We start from the raw sequence: 18,525 nt of genomic DNA on the forward strand, positions 1-18,525 counted from the left end.
GCCAGCCTGAAAGGCAGACTCGGACATCACAGACATGACGGTGATGGATGGGAGACGCACAGGAGGGCCCACGAGCTGAGACAGAGGCACAGCTGGAGAGGGAAGCCCTTCACTCTAGCAGAAGCTCCACGGGAAGGCAGGAGGAGACGAGCGAGGGGGAAGCCACGCTGGGAGGTCAGTCCCGGCAGATGTCCCCAGATGCCCAAGCCGCCGGGCGGGAGGAGAGGCGGACCACGCAGCCCTTTAGGCCTTACCTCCCGAGACACACAGGACGGTGACCCGGGGGTCCCAGCACACCCACTCCACCCTCTGGGGATGCAGCGAGGACATGAGCTTCAGGGGCGGCCCAGAAAACAGCTGAGACCCCAGGGGGACTCTCCAGATTGACCACACGCTCCAGGGGACTGCAGGAAACATCTGGCCAGAAGCGCCTCCCAGGCGACTGAGAGGGCGCCATGCGTGACAAACACACACCAAGGGGCCCAGGTCTGCAACCACCATGATGGTCAGAGGCGAGTGCCCTTTGCTGGGTGACTGCGCCCATGGTGGAACTGGGGGGGTCCTCCACAGAGACTCAGGTCTGAAACCTGCAACTACGGACAGGCAACAAGAGGACGCCCCACCCCGCGCTGGGGGCTCTCGCAGTCTGAGTCCCCCTCGCCCGCGAGCACAGGGCCTGGCGGGGAGCCCGTCTGTCCCGGGAGGTCTCCGGTCTCCAGAGAGAGCGGGCTGCACGGCTCTTTCCCCCCGCAGCCCCCCAGGAGCCGCCCCACCTCCAGGAAGGCCCACCAGGGACCTGCCGCTCCTCCACAGGAGGGGGCCGCCCCACGCGCCGGACCCCCGGCCGCCTCAGATCTAGAGCGCCCACCCCACTGAACCACGGCCGCAGACCGTCAGCCTGAAAATAACCTTCGTCTGGGAGCTGGAGACCAGCGGAGGCAGCAACCCGGGCTGGGCAAGGGCGGAGCCGGCGGACACCCTGTGAGCACGGCAGGCCCCCTTTACCTGTCTGTGCCTTCGCGGCGGCCACGTAGCACTGGTTCTGAGGTAGCGACTGGTGAAGGGACGGGAAGGGGGGTAAAAGCTGCTGGCGTGCAAACTCTGAGGCGCCTCTGCTCAGCTCCTCTTTTGGCTCCTCGTGGTCGCGGGCGTCCCGGCCTTCCCTGGGGTCCTTACTCGCCACGGGCTTCAAAACAGAGACAGTCGACAATGACACACAGGCGGCGCGGACACACAACTGACAGACGCACAACCAACACGGACACACGGGCGGCGGCGCTGCCACAGCTGCCTCCCCCACCCCCACGAGGACGGGCGCGCAGAGCAGGCGCGCGGCGGCGGCGCAGGGGAGACCAGAGGCTGCGTCTGCAGAGGAAGCGGCAGGGAGCCCGCCAGCCTGTGGTTCAGGCGACGCCGTGTGCCTCGTGGGAAACACCCAGGAAGCTCTGAGGAAGCGCCTTCCACTCAGGGCACAACCCCGGAGGGTTTCACGCCACAGCATCACCACGCCATGTCTTTAAGATTCTTTTGCTGAGTTTTACCCACTTCCTCAGTGTCTCGGCCTCGGCCTTCCCGGCTGACATCAACGCCGGCACCGACCAGCACCCCCACCTTCGCTCCAGACGCCACGCACGCGCCCCTGCCACACGCTCCCCAGGAGTCACCAACAGCCTTCGGACGGCCCGACCTCAGCCTGGCTCAGCTGAACCGCACGTTCCTGCACACACAGCAGGCGCGCCCCCTCAACATGCAGGGCTGGGAACCTGGACTGCTGCTGCTACTGCTAAGTCACTTCAGTCGTGTCCGACTCTGTGCGACCCCATAGACGGTAGCCCACCAGGCTCCCCCGTCCCTGGGATTCTCCAGGCAAGAACACTGGAGTGGGGTGCCATTTCCTTCTCCAATGCATGAAAGGAAAAGGAAAAGTGAAGTCTCTCAGTCGTGTCCAACTCTTAGCGACCCCATGGACTGCAGCCTACCAGGCTCCTCCGTCCATGGGATTTTCCAGGCGAGTACTGGAGTGGGGTGCCATTGCCTTCTCGGGGAACCTGGACAGCCACCTGCAAAAGGGTGGAGGCAGGACGACCCTCACCTTACACCACTGACAGAAGAACTCAGAACGCATAAGGGCTCCACTAGGAAACTCCTGGGAGAAACAAGGTGGAAGGGTCCCAACACTGGACTTGGTGACGAATCCCTGGATATTACAAGAGCACAGGCACCAAAAGAGAACAAGATAAATCAGACTTTATTAAAAATTTCCTACAGATCAAAACTACAATGAGATACCCCCTCATGTCTGTCAGAATGGCCATTATCCAAAGATGGCTGGGGAGGACGCGTAGAGAATGGAGCCCCAGTGCCCACGGATGGGAACGTCAGCTGGTGCAGACACTGCGGAGGTTCCTCAGAAACTTAAAAACAGAACTACTCTATGATTCAGAAATTCCATTCCTGGGTATTTACCCAAAAAAACCCAAAAACGACACTTCAAAATGATCAATGCACCCCTGAGTTCACTGCAGCGCTATTTATGACAGCCAAGACATGCAAGCACCCAGGCACCCATCAACAGACAGACAGGTAAGAGATGTGGTGTTTAAACATACACACACAATGGAACATTACTTGGCCGTAAAGAAGAATAAAACCTTGCTGTCGGTGACAATACAGATGGATCCAGAGGTACTACACTAAATGAAATAAGGGGAAAAGACAGATACCATGATTTCACTTATATGTAGAATCTAAAAAACAAAACAAACAAACAAACATAACAAAACAGGAACAGACTCATAGATAAGAGAATAGAGGAGAGAGATGGGGGACTACAGACAAAATAGGTGAAGGGGATTACGAGCTATAAACCTCCAGTTATAAAACAGGTAAATCATGGAGGCATAATATACAGCATGCAGAATACAGTCAATGACATTGTATAATAACTGCATGGTGACTGACCATAACTAGACTTATCCTGGTGATCGTTTTGTAATATATAAAAATATTTAATCACTATGCTGTATACTTGAAACTAATATGATATTGTAAGTCAACTATACTTCAATTAAGACTTTTTTAATTTCTGTGCATCAAAAGACAACCAACAGAATGAAAAGACAACCTACAGAATGGAGAAAATATCTGCAAAGCACGTATCCGACAGGGGATTCACATCTACAGCCCAACGAAGAACTCGACTTAAAAGTGGGCAAAGCATGTGAACAGAGAGTTCTCCAAAAAAGACACACACAGGGCCAAAAAGCACATGAAACGAAGCTCAACATCTGATCATCAGGAAAACGCAACTCAAAACTGCAGTGAGGCCACCTCGCACTCCTGGGATGGCTGCTATCAAACAGACAACACCACGTGTTGGCGAGGACGCGGAGACCCCGGGACCCCTGGGCACCGTGGGAGGAGGGAGAACGCGCAGACGCCATGGACAACAGCGTGGAGGTTCCTCAGAGAGGAAACAGAACTACCCCATGATCCTGCAATCCCACTTCTGGGAGCACACACTCAAGAACCGAAAGCAGAGACAGAAGAGCTCTTTGTACAACTGGGTTCACAGCGGACGAGGGGGGAGGCAGCCCGAGCGCCCGACAGTGGGGAGAGGATAAACCAAGTGTGTGTGTGGTGCGTACATGGACACTCATGCAGTGGAATATTACTCAGCCTTGAAAAGGAGGGATGTTCTGAGAGAGTGCGGATGACTCTTAAGGACCCTGTGCGGAGCGGAATAAGCCAGACACAAAACGACAGATCCTTATATGAAGGATCCCAGGCCCGTCAGTTCCTGGCAAACAGATGGGGAAACAATGCAAACAGTGACAGACTTTCCTTCGGCTCCAACATCACTGCAGACGGTGACTGCAGCCATGAAATTAAAAGGCGCTTGCTCCTTGGAAGAAGAGCTAATACCAACCTAGACAGCATATTAAAAACCAGACAGATTACTTTGCCAACAAAGGTCCATCTACTCAAAGCTATGGTTTTTCCAATAGTCATGTATGGATATGAGACTTGGACTATAAAGAAAGCTGAGTGTTGAATTGATGCTTTAGAACTGTGGTGTTGGAAAAGACTCTTCTCGTCTCTTGGACTGCAAGGAGATCCAACCGGTCCCAAATATTCACTGGAAGGACTGATGCTGAAGCTGAAACTCCAATACTTTGGCCACCTGATGACAAGAACTGACTCATTGGAAAAGACCCTGATGCTGAGAAAGACTGAAGGCAGGAGGAGAAGGGGACGACAGAGGATGAGATGATTGGATGGCATCACCAACTCGATGGACACGAGTTTGAGTAAGCTCTGGGAGTTGGTGATGGACAGGGAGGCCTGGTGCGCTGCAGTCCATGGGGTCACAAAGAGTCGGACACGACTGAGCAACTGAACTTGAACTTGCTTGTATGAAGGACCAAGCACTGATTCTGTCAATCTGAGACAGAGAGTAGATACAGAGGTGTGTGTGTGTAGGGGAGGGTAGGGGGCAGACAGAGCTGGAGGAGAGGAGGGGAGGGAAGTGAGTCTAGCAGGGACAGAGGGTCAGTTTGGGGAGACGAGCAAGTTCTGGGATGATAGGGTGATGGCTGGGCACTTAAACATGGCTACGATGGTAAATTCTATGTTACGTGCATTTTAATAGAGTGTTTTTAAAAAGGCGTCCTCATCTCCTGGAGTCAACATCCGGGAGAGGCCAACAGGCCTGCCTGGGAGCGGCCCGGGACCCAGCCCCAGGTCATGGCTCCTCGAAGCCGGACCCGAGCACGCTCTGCCCTCTGGCTTCTCCAAAAGGTCCCCGCCTGCCTGGGGGCCCCCACACAGGGCTCCTTTTGAAATATCCAAAAAATAAAGCTAAGAACTGCTAAACGTGAGCGAAGACTCTACATCTGGATAGGGCTCTATCCTCTGACCAAGCAAACCCACCGAGGCAGAGAAGCTAGGGTGGACTTCCAGGCGGTGCCCCCCGCCAGGGCCGGGGCCGGTCCCCCACGTGGGGAAAGGACTCATGCCCGCATCTGCAGCACCTGCACGCGCCCGCACGGCCACCTGTGACCAAAATACCTATGCACGACTGCATCTGCCCCCATCCCAGCCTCTACTCAGCGCTCTCCCCTCCGCGCCCGGCCAGTCAGGTGCCCCAGGGTAGGTCACCACAGTCCGGCACCCCCCTTCCAGGGGCAGCAAACACCCACCTGCACCCCCTCTGCACTGAGACCCACCCCCACCGGGCCCACCTTTCTTTCCTGAACCCAGAGGCCGAGACTGCTACAGGAACACAGACACCCAAGGAGAAAACCAGGCCCCATGCAGCACCTCCCGGAGCAAACACAAGTCAGTCAGGGAGCCGGTCTACACAGCGCACCAGCGCAGGACACAGGGCCTCCCTCACCTCCAGTCTACACAGCGCGCCAGCGCAGGACACAGGGCCTCCCTCACCTCCGGTCTACACAGCGCGCCAGCGCAGGACACAGGGCCTCCCTCACCTCCTTCGTGTGAACAGGGGCTAAACATAACCCTGAGCTGGTGCTGTCCGGAGGTGTGGACACCACCATCCAAGAGGCAAACTGGCTCTGTCTTGAGTGGGGAGGTGAGGCCTCCTGGCTGTGAAAAACCCTGCATTTTTAAACTTTTAACGGAAAACAGATTTCTTGTCATAAACATGCAACACTCACTCTATCATAGGGATGTTTGCTTTCAAACCTCAATTCTCAATAAAACACGCTTTCCTAAGAAAATCGAACAAGACTGAGCAGGTCTAGGGAGCAGAAAAGCCAGCAGCCAGGAGAGGCCAGGTCTGGGTCTGGGAGCCAGGAGGGCCCCCAGTCTCCACATCTCCAATCCCCCCCTCTCACGAGGGTCTGGGAAGCAGATGAGTTACCAGTGTGTGGAGCAGGCGGGCATGGCCTTCAGCAAACCGGCTCCTGAACCCTCAAAACCCTTCTCGTTCCTTTCCCTGCAATAGCCTGAGTGTGCTCAGTAATTTCCAACAGAATGATGAGTATTGCAACTGACTGTGTACTACTAACAATCACAGCACCTCTACCAGAACAAAGCTAATCCTTAGATAAACGTTATGGTCAGAGACATTTCTTGAAATTAAATTTCAAATTGCTTTTTTTTCCCTAGAGGAATACTACAGTGACAGTAAAACAACTTTTAAGAATAAAACTACATTAGAACAAAATTCTAGAAGTGGGGACGGAATAAAAGTATAATTTCAATGAGATAAATAAATAATGTAAAATTTTCTGACACGCATTTTAAAATCAATAATGGTGAGCCAAAAAATGGTAGGCAAATAAATAAACTTCACCTTAAGCCTTAAGTCTAATACAAAAATCAATTCACAACAGGTCATATATTTAAGGCTTCCCTGGTGGCTCAGTGGTAAAGAATCTGCCTACAATTCAGGAGACCCAGGTTCGATCCCTGGGTTGGGAAGATTCCCCTGGAAAAGAGAATGGCAATCTACTCCAGTATTCTTACCTGGAGAATCCCATGGACACAGGGGCCTGGCAGGCTATAGTCCATGGGGTCACAAAGAGTCGGACACGATTCAGTGACCAACACACACACGTATACTTAATGTTCACATAATACTAAAACACTATGAAAATCAGAGAAAATCTTCAGGATTTAGGGCTGGCTAAAGAGTTTTTAGGCATGATACCAAAAGCACAGTCTTCACAGCAAAACACTGTGTAAGTTCTATTTCTGCTTTATTGACTAAGCCAAAGCCTTTGACTGTGTGGATCACATAAATGGTGGAAAATTCTGAAAGAGATGGGAATACCAGACCACCTGACCTGCCTCTTGAGAAATCTGTATGCAGGTCAGGAAGCAACAGTTAGAACTGGACATGGAACAACAGACTGGTTCCACATATGAAAAGGAGTACGTCAAGGCTGTATATTGTCACCCTGCTTGTTTAACTTATATGCAGAGTACATCATGAGAAACGCTGGGCTGGATGAAGCACAAGCTGGAATCAAGATTGCCGGGAGAAATATCAATAACCTCAGATATGCGGATGACACCACCCTTATGGCAGAAAGTAAGGAAGAACTAAAGAGCCTCTTGATGAAGGTGAAAGAGGAGAATGAAAAAGTTGGCTTAAAGCTCAACGTTCAGAAAACTAAGATAGTGGCATCTGGTCCCATCACTTCATGGCAAATAGATGAGGAAACAGAGGAAACAGTGGCTGACTTTATTTTTGGGGGCTCCAAAATTACCACAGATGGTGACTGCAACCACAAAATTGAAAGATGCTTATTCCTTGGAAGGAAAGTTATGACCAGCCTAGACAGCATATTAAAAAGCAGAGACATTACTTTGCCAACAAAGGTCCGTCTAGTCAAGGCTATGGTTCTTCCAGTAGTCATGTATGGATGTGAGAGTTGGACTATAAAGAAGGCTGAGCGCTGAAGAATTCATGCTTTTGAACTGTGGTGTTAGAGAAGACTCCTGAGAGTCCCTTGGACTGCAAGGATAGCCAACCAGTCCATCCTAAAAGAGATGAGTCCTGGGTGTTCATTGGAAGGACTGATGTTGAAGCTGAAACTCCAATACTTTGGCCACCTGTTGTGAAGAGCTGACTATTTTGAAAAGACCCTGATGCTGGGAAAGACTGAAGGTGGGAGAAGAAGGGGATGACAGAGGATGAGATGGTTGGATGGCATCACCGACTCAATGGACATGAGTTTGAGTAAACTCAGGGAGTTGGTGATGTACAGGGAGGCCTGGCGTGCAGCGGTCCATGGGGTCGGAAAGAGTTGGACACGACTGAGCAACTGAGCTGAACTGAACTGTGTTAAGTTGGACTTCATCAAAATGAACCACTTTTCCTTAAAGAAAGACTGTAGGTCTTCAGAAGTGCAAGGATGAAGACCAGCTACAAGTGAAAACCCCTGACAAGGGTACACACCCAAACTCTCACAGAGAACAAGGACTTTGGTCCAAACGAAAATGTGCACGAATGTGTAGCATAGCTTTAATGGAACGGCCCCAAACTGAAGACCCCCCAAACACCCCTGGATGGGAGAGCATTACACAACACACACAACTTGTCAACGCACAAAGGAGGGCCCCGCAGACACAGCCTGCGGAGGTCGGAGGTGCAGAATGAGACAAGAAAGCCCCCAAGTTCCATAATCCCATGTTATGGACATCTGAAATGACATTCAACAGATATGGGGGATGGGATGGTGGGGTGGCCACAGAGGGGGCCTCGTGGTGCCAGGTGGGCACGTAAACCCAGTGTTGTGCCCTGGGTAGGGGTCATGGGGTCTCTGCACCACCTGTGTGGCTTCCTGTGAATAGTTATTTAAAAGTTCTTTAAGTTTTGGCATATACAAAAAAATACTGCAAAAGGTAGAAGCCATGCCAGGGCCAGCCACTGCATGGGCAGCGGTCCAGCTCCCACACCTCCAGCCCACAGTCTCAGCAGGCAGGGGACGGGTCAGGCGACAGGGAGCCATAGCCCAAAGATGAGCTCGCTCCTGGTAGAAAAGGTGTTTCAGGGGAAAATCACCCAAATAAGACACGCCAAGTCCAAACAGAACCCTATGTGAGGAAACAGCAGTTTCGACCAAGACCACAGAAGATTTGTAACTATCTTTTGAAGGATAAAACAAAAATATAATTAAGAACATTAGTTCAGTTCAGTTCAGTCGCTCAGTCGTGTCTGACTTTTTGCGACCCCATGAATCACAGCACGCCAGGCCTCCCTGTCCATCACCAACTCCCGGAGTTTACCCAAACCCATGTCCATCGAGTCAGTGATGCCATCCAACCAGCTCATCCTCTAAAATCTAATCAGACACACTGGATATGAAAAAAGAAAAAACTGTCAAAATGGAAAACATCAACACGTGAAAGGCCAGCAAGACCTAAGTGTTGGGGACACAGGACGGAGGTGGACGTGGTAATAAGGGGCTGAAGGGCCGGGACTCGATGCAGGGGCGGGGCTCGGGGAGGAGGTGCTGGAGCAGGGGAGCTGGGGACGAGGCAGAACCCTCAGCCTCAGGGGTGTTATCAGGCCGCAGGGGCCCAGGGAAGGCCCTCGCGCCCCCGCAGGTGACTCGCCCAAGAAACTCCAGGGTGCAGCCCTCACCCCTGGGAGCAGACAGCTAAGCAGCTCCGGAGCTAACCGCCGCCCCGCCGCTTGCTCCCCAGTGACACAGGTGGGTGCTGAGCCTCCCAAGAAGGTGGCTCCCAAAGAGGGCAAGGAGGAACCCGGGGGCTGGGCACACCAAGGGAAGCCCAGAAGACAGGCTGGCCATCGTCCGCAGGGACCCAGCTGGCGACCCTGGCGAATGACCCCCTCTTCCCAGCCTCTCCCCTCTGCGCAGAGACGTCCACCTGCCGTCCAAACACAAAACCAAGAGCAGACAGACAGGAGAGGCCCTCCCAACAGGGACGTGTTACCAGGCCCGGGATGGACTTCGGCATGGTCTTCCGAGCCCTGTGGACCTTGACGTCGGCGCCCGGGGCCGGGGCCTTCTTGTCCTCTGTGTCCTTGCTGCCCTCCCCAGGCTTGGCTGGCACAGCAGCCGGCGGCTGGGGAAAAGCACCGGGAGTCCTCCCTTTGCCAGCCCCGCCAGGGAGGGTCTTCGCCGCGTGGCCAGGCAGGGAGGAAGCCAGCGCGCTGGCCACCCGCAGTGGCGGCTCAGACAAGGGGGCCTTGCCAAGGAAGTAGCCGTTGCTCCCGACAACAGGACTCTGAGGGAAGCCATCAGAGCGGATGTGGTTCTGCTTCCCCAGCTCGGGGTCTCTGTCCAAAATCCCGTTCTCCGCGATCCGGGCCCCTGGGCCGGCCCCTTCCTGCGGGCTGCCTCGCGTGCTCTCCTGAGGGTGCTTCACAGCAGCCGCGTGGCCGCTGGCATCGTTCTGGTCACAGGACCCGTGGGTCTCCCCGTCTGCAGCCACCGGGGCCTCCCCTCCCTGCTGTTCCGCTGAGCCGTCATCAGCAGCCATGGGTGACCCTGCAGAAAGAGAACGAGAGTCAGGGGTGCCCACCTGTGACCCCGACAGAGCCCCACTGCTGTGCTCACAGGAAACTGTCTTTACTTCACGGACAAACAGCTGACTTCAGACGGACTAAATACAAAGCACTTCACAGCCACTGTCTCAACGGTGCCTTGACGAAGTAGGGGACGACCTGTCCCCGGGAGGGAGGGCAGTCTGCCCCAAGCCCCCACCAAGGAGTGGGCGGGGCCGCGGTCCTTGAAACAAACACCCACTTGTCTGTGAAGTACTTCTTAAAAGGCTTCAAACAGGACCCAGATTTAGTATCCTCCAGGAACAAAGTCACTGCTATAAAACAAAACTGGGGAGCATTCAGACAGAAAACAAGGCCTCCGGAGCAGCTGCCCAAGAACAGACCTAAAGAAAACGGGATGCGTTCAGTCTGTCAGTCAGACTGAACTGACTGACAAACTTCTGGTCTCTGAAGCTCATCTCCTCCACAGCTTGATAAACAGGAATCATACTTGCCGCCAGCAGGAGAAAGTCCACAGTTACAGTACTGGGTGCAGGGGACAACGGTCGTGTCCAGGAGCCCACCGCCCACCAGCCCAGTCCCCGGGTTACAACACAGCCCCTCCACAACTCCATCACAGCAGCACTGGCCCCTGCGGCGAGGTCCATGTTCACTACTATAGCCTGAGCACAGAAACATAAGTGCAATAAGTACTATCTGAATCAATAAATCAATAAATGGCTATTAATATTTTTTTTAATCCTCAGCAAAACAGAATAGGTGAAAACCTACTTAGCTTGGAGAAGTCCATGTGCCAATCTCCTGCAAACATATACTTATTCAGAAACGTTACATGAATTCCATGTAACATCAGAAACAACGTCAGGACATCTATTAACACCACTAAGGTTCACACAAGAGTGGGGTCTCAGGTGGCCCCCCAAGAGCAGAGATGAAGTAAGAGGCCTGACAACAAGGGGCGAGCTCTCCCGCACGCCCGGGGCGCATGGGCGTGTCAAACAGGCGCAGAGAGGCTGCCAGACTGGAAATCAAGGGCAAATAACAAGGACACTTTTCTACGCCAGCCTTAACTCTGGGGGAAACATGAGAAAAAATAAGATAGTATTCACAAAAGCAGAAATCTATAAAGTAGGATATAAAATTTAACCACGATCATGCAAGGCCTCTATGGAGATGGCAAAAACACAAGATGCAAGTCACCTCAAATTAACTCTCTACGTTCAATGACACCCTAATTGAAGTTCCAATCAGTATATTGAGGAACTTCATAACCTTATTCTAAAATGTGCGGGGAAAATAACTTTTCACAGACAGTAAAGGAAACTGTGAAAAAGAAGAGTGAAGAAATGGGAAGTGGAAGCACCAAGGAGGATGCGGATGCAGGCGGTCACGGGGCCCGGAGCACAGCCACCCCGGGCCGGGTGCTGACAGCCAGTCAGAAAGGAGGGTTTCTGGGACAAACGCCCCCACTTGCCAAGGGAGGAAGTCAGACCCTGACTCACACCATATACAAAAATTCACTGAAAGTGCATCCGAGATCTAACTATAAGAAGAAAACACAGGCATAAATCTTTAAGACTTTCTATTAAGCAATGGTTCCTTAGATGCTACAACAAAAGCACAAGCAACCAAAGAAAAACAGATAAACTGGATTTATTTTGTGCTTCCAAGAACACAGTCAAGAAAGTGAAAATATAACCTACAGACTGTTGTTGTTCAGTCGCTAAGTCGTGTCTGACTCTTGGCGACTCCATGGACCACAGCACACCAGACTCCCCTGTCCTTTCCTATCTCCCAGAGTTTGCTCAAACTCACGTCCATTGAGCTGATAATGCTATGGACCCATTTTATCCTCTGCGTATCATGTGGCCAAAGTACAGATTGGAAGGCAGTATTTGCAAATCAGTCATTTGATAAGGAACTTGTATCTAAAACGTATTTTGAAAAACTTCTGACAATTCATCAATAAAAATCAATAGCCCAGCATATGACCCAGCAATCCCACTCCTAAGCATATACCCTGAGGAAACCAAAATTGAAAAAGACATATGTATCCCATTGTTCATTGCAGCACTATTTACAATAGCTAGAACATGGAAGCAACCTAGATGTCCACAGACAGATGAATGGATAAAGAAGCTGTCGTACATATACACAATGGAATATTACCCAGCCATAAAATGGAACACATCTGAGTCAGTTTTAATGAGGTGGATGAACCTAGAGCCTATTATACAGAGTGAAGTGAGTCAGAAAGAGAAAGACAAATTCTAACACATATATACAGAATCTAGAAAATGGTACTAAAGAATTTACTTACAGGGCAGCAGTGGAGAAACAGACATAGAAAATAGACTTACAGACATGGGGAGGGGGAGGAGAGGGTGAGATGTATGGAGAGAGTAACATGGAAACTTACATTACCATATGGAAAATAGATAGCCAATAGGAATTTGCTGTATGGCTCAGAGAACTCAAACAGGGGCTCTGTACCAACCTAGAGGGGTGGGATGCAGAGGGAGAGGGGAGGCAGGTTCAAAAGGGAGGGGACAGATGGATACCTATGGCTGATTCATGTTGAGGTTTGACAGAAAACAACAAAATTCTGTAAAGCAATTACCCTTCAATTAAAAAATAAATTTTTAATGAATAACCAATTTTATGGGCAAAGGATCTGAACTGACATTTCTGTAAAGATATACAGATGGCTAATAAGCACACGAAGAAATGCTCAGCATCACCAGTCAACAGGGAAATACACATCAAAACCAGGCCGGCTGGGATCAGAAAGACAGTACCCACGAGCCAGAGCTGCTGGGGATGGACACAGGGCAGCCGCCACGGCAACCAGTCTGGAGGCTCCTGGGAGGGGCCAAGGGCTGGGCTCAGGGGCCACATGTGTGGAGGAGCCCAGCACCTGGCAGCACTCACCCTCAAGTTCTTTCGAAAAAGGCCTAGGAGGGCGGAGAGCGGGGAGGAGCCCACGGACGGCAGCGTGTCAGGGAGAGGAAAGCTGAGTGCCGGAGCACGCTGAGGCAGGGCTCCAGGGCTCCCGCGCGGGAGCAGAGAGGCAGCAGGGCAGTGTGTGGGTGGCCGGGGACAGCAGCGAGGGGCTGTGGGCTGCAGCCCCAGGTGCGGAGTGAGGCAGTGAGCAGGGCAGGGCCACGGACGTCCATCCATCAGCACCAGCCAGGCACCAGGGACAGAAGGCAGACACAAGCTGGCCCCCAGCACGGGCTTCCGACCCGGGAGGGATGGGGCTCCAAGACAGTCTTGGGCAGCAAGGCCCCCACCCCCCCACCCCACCCCACCCCACCCCACCCCACCCCGCCCCAGAGCCCCCAGAGCTCTCCTGGAATCTGACGCTTTGTGATCACATGCTGCTACCCACACTTAGGCAAGACGACCCTGCCCTGTGGCCTGGGCCCCTGGGTCCTTTCTCCCAGAGTGAGGCTGCCTGCCACCAGCCGAGCCAGGGCCCACACTCGGCATCACCCACAGTCCTCCTCGGGTGTGCACGCGCGGTCACAGAAGAGGACCCCATGGGTGTGAAAGGTGACACAGATGCTGCCTGGGAGGGAGCGGGGCCGCCGGGGTTCCCGTCACAGCTCAAGACGGATGTGAACGTGGCCGCCAGCCTGCGGCACACGGGGTTCCCCACCAGCAGGCCACCTGAGGCCTCGTCCTTGGAGGCTCAGGGTCGCCGTACCGAGTGCCCGGGCCCCCACAGGACAACAGCCCCCGTCTCCTGCAGTGTCTGCCCAGATGGCCCAGCGTGCGCCCGGCGGAGCGGCCGCCCACACACAGCAGGCTCGGCCCAGAGTCTGCGTGCCCTCAGAGGCCAGGGCCCGGCTGAGCGTCTGACCCCGCGAGCTCGGCTGACCTCAGCCCCACGCTGGTCTCCTTGCCAGCTGAGAGGCGGGCAGACATCCGGGGCAGCAGTGCAGCGGGCCCTGGGTGGCGCCGTCCCGCCAGGACGCTGCTCTCAGGGGGGCCACCAGCACGCTTGGGTAGGACAGCGGGCTCACCTCCCACGGTCAGTCCCAGCCCACATCCAGGCCGGCTCCACGCAGGGCGGCCAGGGGCTCCCCAGGCACCAGCCCCTCCCCAGGCCCCCTCCGCCACCAGGCAGCTCGGAGGGGCTCCAGGACGTGCACCTTGTGCCGCCCCCGCTAGCCCCGGCGCCCGGGGACCAGGAGCCCAGTACCCGGCTCACGGGACCGCCTCGCAGGCCCGCGGAGGCGACGCACGGGCGCGGCCCCAACACCCTTACCTTCGCTCGGCAGCTCGGCTCCCAGGCCGCAGTCCTGCTTGGTCTCCGCCTTCGCCGGAACCGCCTGCTGAAGAGAAGCAGTCGTCAGCCGCGCTCCGCCAGAAGGACCCCGGCCTACGGGCGGCGCACCCACATCAGAACCAGCCCACCAAGGACAGGGACAGGGCCCCTCAGGCCCGTGAGGACACCCACGACACAGGCTGCAAGGGAAGAGGCCGCTGCTCATAACAGGCCCGGGAAACTCCACGGCAACTGCATTGGGGGCCATCTATTAATAAAAACACACGTGGCTTAAACCACTAAAATCACACAGGTAAGAACTAAAATCACCAATGTTTTCTGTTACGGAATGCTACAGTTTATTTCCAAATGCATTCTGCTGCTGACAGTAATTCATCTAAGTATTTGAAATGTCCAACCACCTACAGAAAAGTTAGAGGAAGGGATAAATCAAGAAAATTCAATAATAATCTGAACCACCAAGTATCCGAGTCTACCATACAGAGGTGTGAATTAAACAAGACCTTTTGCAAGGATTTCAAGACATAATTCTTGTCTTCAGGAAGGTAAGTATCTGGTTAGAGAATAAACATAAACACACATGCCCTTAAGCGGGCAGCTCACCCGGACCCTGCAGGCATCCACCCGAGAGGCTGCAAGTCTCACGGCGTAACTACCGCCACACCGCCGAGGCTGGGGCGACTTCAGAAAACACGCTCGGAAGAAACGCTCCTCCTGAGCCCTCCTCATGGCGACCTGGCACCCCAGGAGCTGCACCCTCCAAGCGGACCCCCGACCCGACACCCTCCTTCCCGCACCTCCAGGAGGCCCTGCCAGCAGACTCCGCCACCCCAGGCCCGAGGGCCCAGAAAGGCCACACCCCCCACTCCCAGGCTCCCTGTGTGGCCTGACCAGTGCTCTGAAACCCAGGGGTTGTCAAAGTGGGGGACCCTGGGGTCCCTGAGGACCCCCTAGGGACCTAAGACCAGCTGTTTTATGAGTCACGTGCACACACACGGGGGGCTCGGCAGCACTGCCGAGTCCTGGCCCCCCGACCACAGCTGCTGGCACCTGGGTGGAGAGCCCCTCCCAGCTGGCCGCAGGGTGCTCGTTCCAGGAGCCTGCTCAGTCCATGGCCACAGGGGCCTGGAGGCCGGCCCCGCTCCTAAGCACCTGTCCTGGGCCAGCGACGCCAGTCCAAGGGAGGCCTCAGCGCACTGCAGGGGCCAGGCCACAGGCCCAGGGACAGTGGGTGTCCCATCACCAGAAGCCTATGAACAGCAACAGACGAGACGGGACAGAGACCTCTGTGCTCAAAGCCACGGGGGGTCTCCTTTAGGTAAGTCCTTAGAGCTGTGTTCCAGTTGGGGTGAAGAGACAGATGAACTTTAGCAAGAGTGTGGGGGCTGTGAGGTTAGAAGCAGGGGTGCACCGCTGCGGGGGGGCGGGCAGCTGGCGGCGGGGGGTCTTCTCCAGCTCTCTATAGCCTGTACCCCCCCATTCAGGGGCTGGACGACACAGCCTGGTCTGCTGGCCCTGGCCAGCCGCACGCCCCGTCCACAGTTAGGAAGCTGGAGCGTGGCCAGGCACCAAGGAACCCTGAGAGGCCCCAGGCCTCCCCCCAGAGGCGGGAGCACGTCCTGACGGGCAGGCCTGACACGCCCTCCTCATCACGGAGAACCAGCCTTCTCGGTGAACAGCACAGCGCAGGCTCTGCCCCCCCCCGCCCCTGCTCCGCACCTCGACCCCCGGCCCCCGGCCCCGACCTCCACTCCCTGGGCCCCTGCTCCTCACCCTGAGGCTGGCCCCCAGCCCCGGACCCCGCTACCGCAGGAGGCCCAGCCGCACCCCCTCACGCAGCCACACCTGTTCCCCGACGGCCCCCACCAGGCACACAGCCAGCCCCCTGCCCCGTCAGCGCACGCACTCAGGGAACACCCAGCCCAAACCATGACAAAACCCGACCCAAGCAGGACTGGCTGAGATCTGAGGCCGGCTGGCTCCCCTCCAGGCAGAGGCCGTGACAATCCCCACAGAGAGAGCTAGTGGGTGAGCCCGGACCTGCTCTGCAGGAGGAGCCTCAGCCCACCCCAGGGCTCCTGGGCGCCTCCAGAGGCGCTCCAGCAGCGCAGAAACACTCCCACGTGCTGCCTCCACGGAGAGGACGAGGCTCACAGCGGAGAGGACTGGCTGGGGCAGCCGAGGCACTAGAGTAGCTCAGAACCTTGGGCTAATCCCAGAGGGAAGCACCGAAAGATGGTGGGACGTGTCCAAGAGCCAGGACAGACTGGCGGGATGCCGCTCCCGGGCATCATTCATCTGAGCGTCAGAATGAGTAATGACGGGAACTATGGTGAGTGAACACCAGCACTGATGAACGAATCAGCTCAGCCATGGCCGACCCTGTGACCCCATGGCCTGCAGCATGCCGGGCCTCCATGCCCATCACGAAGCCCTGGAGCCTGCTCAGACTCGTGTCCATCAGTCGGCAACACGAGTAGCAGCTGACAATCCAACAGGGACACACTCGAGATTCCAACCACTGAAGGCGGAGCAGGCTGGGGGCAGAAGCTGGAGCTTCACAAGAAACACGACCTCTCTGAATCTCACAGCATCTCCCGCAAGACAGTCCTCGAGTACCAGGGACACCTGCAGGGTCTCCTCGTGCTGGGTCATCACAGACAAAGGGGAAGGTCTCCGGTCTCCTGACACCCCAAACCGAGGCTTCTGGAAAGCAGCGCAGGCCCTTGGATTAGGAAGACCGGGAGCTGGAGACCAGAGGAGCCAGGAGATCCCTAAAGTCCCCGGCCAGAGCACGAAACCTCTGAGGGGATACCATGACGGCCGGACATATGACGACCGGGCCCCACCTCTGCATGTGACCACAGGACGGCCGCGTCTGCGCACAGCGAGCGAGCCCCATCTCTGCGTGTGACCACGGGACAGCTGTGTCTGCGCATGGCAACCGGGCCCCACCTCTGCGTGTGACCACGGGACAGCCGCGTCTGCGCACAGTGACCGGGACCCACCTCTGCGTGTGACCCCGGGACGGCCGGACACACGGTGACCAGACGCCGTGCCCACATGACCACTGTGGGTGCAATGACCGGGGTGCCGTGTCCCGGGGTGACCACGTGTTATGACGTGATGCCTGTACATACAGTGACAGGTACTGTGTCCATGTGACAACATGACTGTACACACAGTGACCGCATGCCGTGCCCACGTGTGCCCACGTGTGACCACGAGACTATACACACAGTGACTGGGTGCCGCATCCACCGTGTGAGCACGTGTGATGATGTAACAACTGTGACTGGGGGCTGGGTCCACGCGTGACCACATGTGACAAGATGACTGAACGTATGCACAGTGACCAGCGTTGTGTCCACACGGAACCACGCGTGACCACGAGATGGCTGTAAGCACAGGAACGACCGGGCACCACGAGCATGTCCTCATGTGACCGCACGGCTGCACGCACAGCGACCGGGTGCTGGGTTCACGTGAGATTAACTGACAGCTGTATGCAGACCAGACAGCTGCACCATCATATTCTGATGGTCATTCAAGAGGAATGTCCTTGTCTGCGGTCTTGACTCTGAGCAGCTCCGAGGAGACAAGCTACACACGTGTGCGTGTGGGTGTGTTCACACGAGGCCACATGTGAAGAACACAGTGGAGTTTGGTGAAGACAGACGGGTAAAGACATCACTGTGCGAACCTTGGAACTTCTCTGTATGTTTGAAATTATTTCAAAATAAACTGTTGTAAAAAGAAGCTAGGAAAGTCTTCAGACGAGAAGCAGGCCGTGCACTGCGGGCACACAGGCCAAAGCCGAGCACGAAGGGCGGAGGCGGCAGCAAGGACTCGCAGCAGGAGTGCAGGCCTCTCTGTCCCCAGGACCCCCGGCGTGCTGAGGCCACGGCTCCTGCAGCTGAGGGCGGGACCCCTGCCCCCGGGGGCGGCCGGGGGTGAAGGAGCCAGCGCCCCACGAGGGGCCCACAGCCCAGGGAGCCTGGCACTCACACCGCACCCGCGTGTATGGGGGCTCCTCCGCCTGCCGCGCCTGCACCCCGTGTCGATGGGGGCTGGGACTGCGGGCACACACACAGGCCCCAGAGCGCCTGAGGGACCCGCGTCCCGGAAAGCGCAGGACCAAGACGCAGAGCCACTGGCGGGGTGGGGGCCGCGGGGGCCGCGGGCCCGGGGGACACGGCTGCTTCCACCTCAGTCAGCACGG

General features: G+C 55.6%; 1 protein-coding gene across 35 annotated transcripts in view; it reads right to left on the bottom strand.

Annotated features, from left to right (window-relative positions):
- Positions 1 to 18,525, bottom strand: part of EHMT1 (euchromatic histone lysine methyltransferase 1) — a 106,773-nt gene that overhangs the window by 50,873 nt on the left and 37,375 nt on the right. For 20 of the 35 annotated variants that reach the window (XR_014082932.1, XR_014082929.1, XR_014082931.1 and 17 more), the window contains 3 exons: positions 14,283 to 14,346; positions 9,436 to 9,992; positions 1,006 to 1,186 (listed from right to left, as the gene is read on the bottom strand). Coding sequence is in view for 25 of the 35 variants with exons in the window: in XM_081593204.1 (XP_081449330.1) it covers positions 1,006 to 1,186; positions 9,436 to 9,992; positions 14,283 to 14,346 (802 nt within the window). In the remaining 10 variants the exon portion in view is untranslated. Of the gene's footprint in view, positions 1 to 1,005; positions 1,187 to 9,435; positions 9,993 to 14,282; positions 14,350 to 18,525 lie in introns of all 35 variants that reach the window. The other 15 variants (XR_014082937.1, XR_014082936.1, XR_014082928.1 and 12 more) reach the window with 1 other exon arrangement.

Source organism: Giraffa tippelskirchi, chromosome 4 (assembly GCF_054371585.1).
Source record: "Giraffa tippelskirchi isolate mGirTip1 chromosome 4, T2T-mGirTip1v1.2.pri, whole genome shotgun sequence".
Classification (NCBI taxonomy): domain Eukaryota; kingdom Metazoa; phylum Chordata; class Mammalia; order Artiodactyla; family Giraffidae; genus Giraffa; species Giraffa tippelskirchi.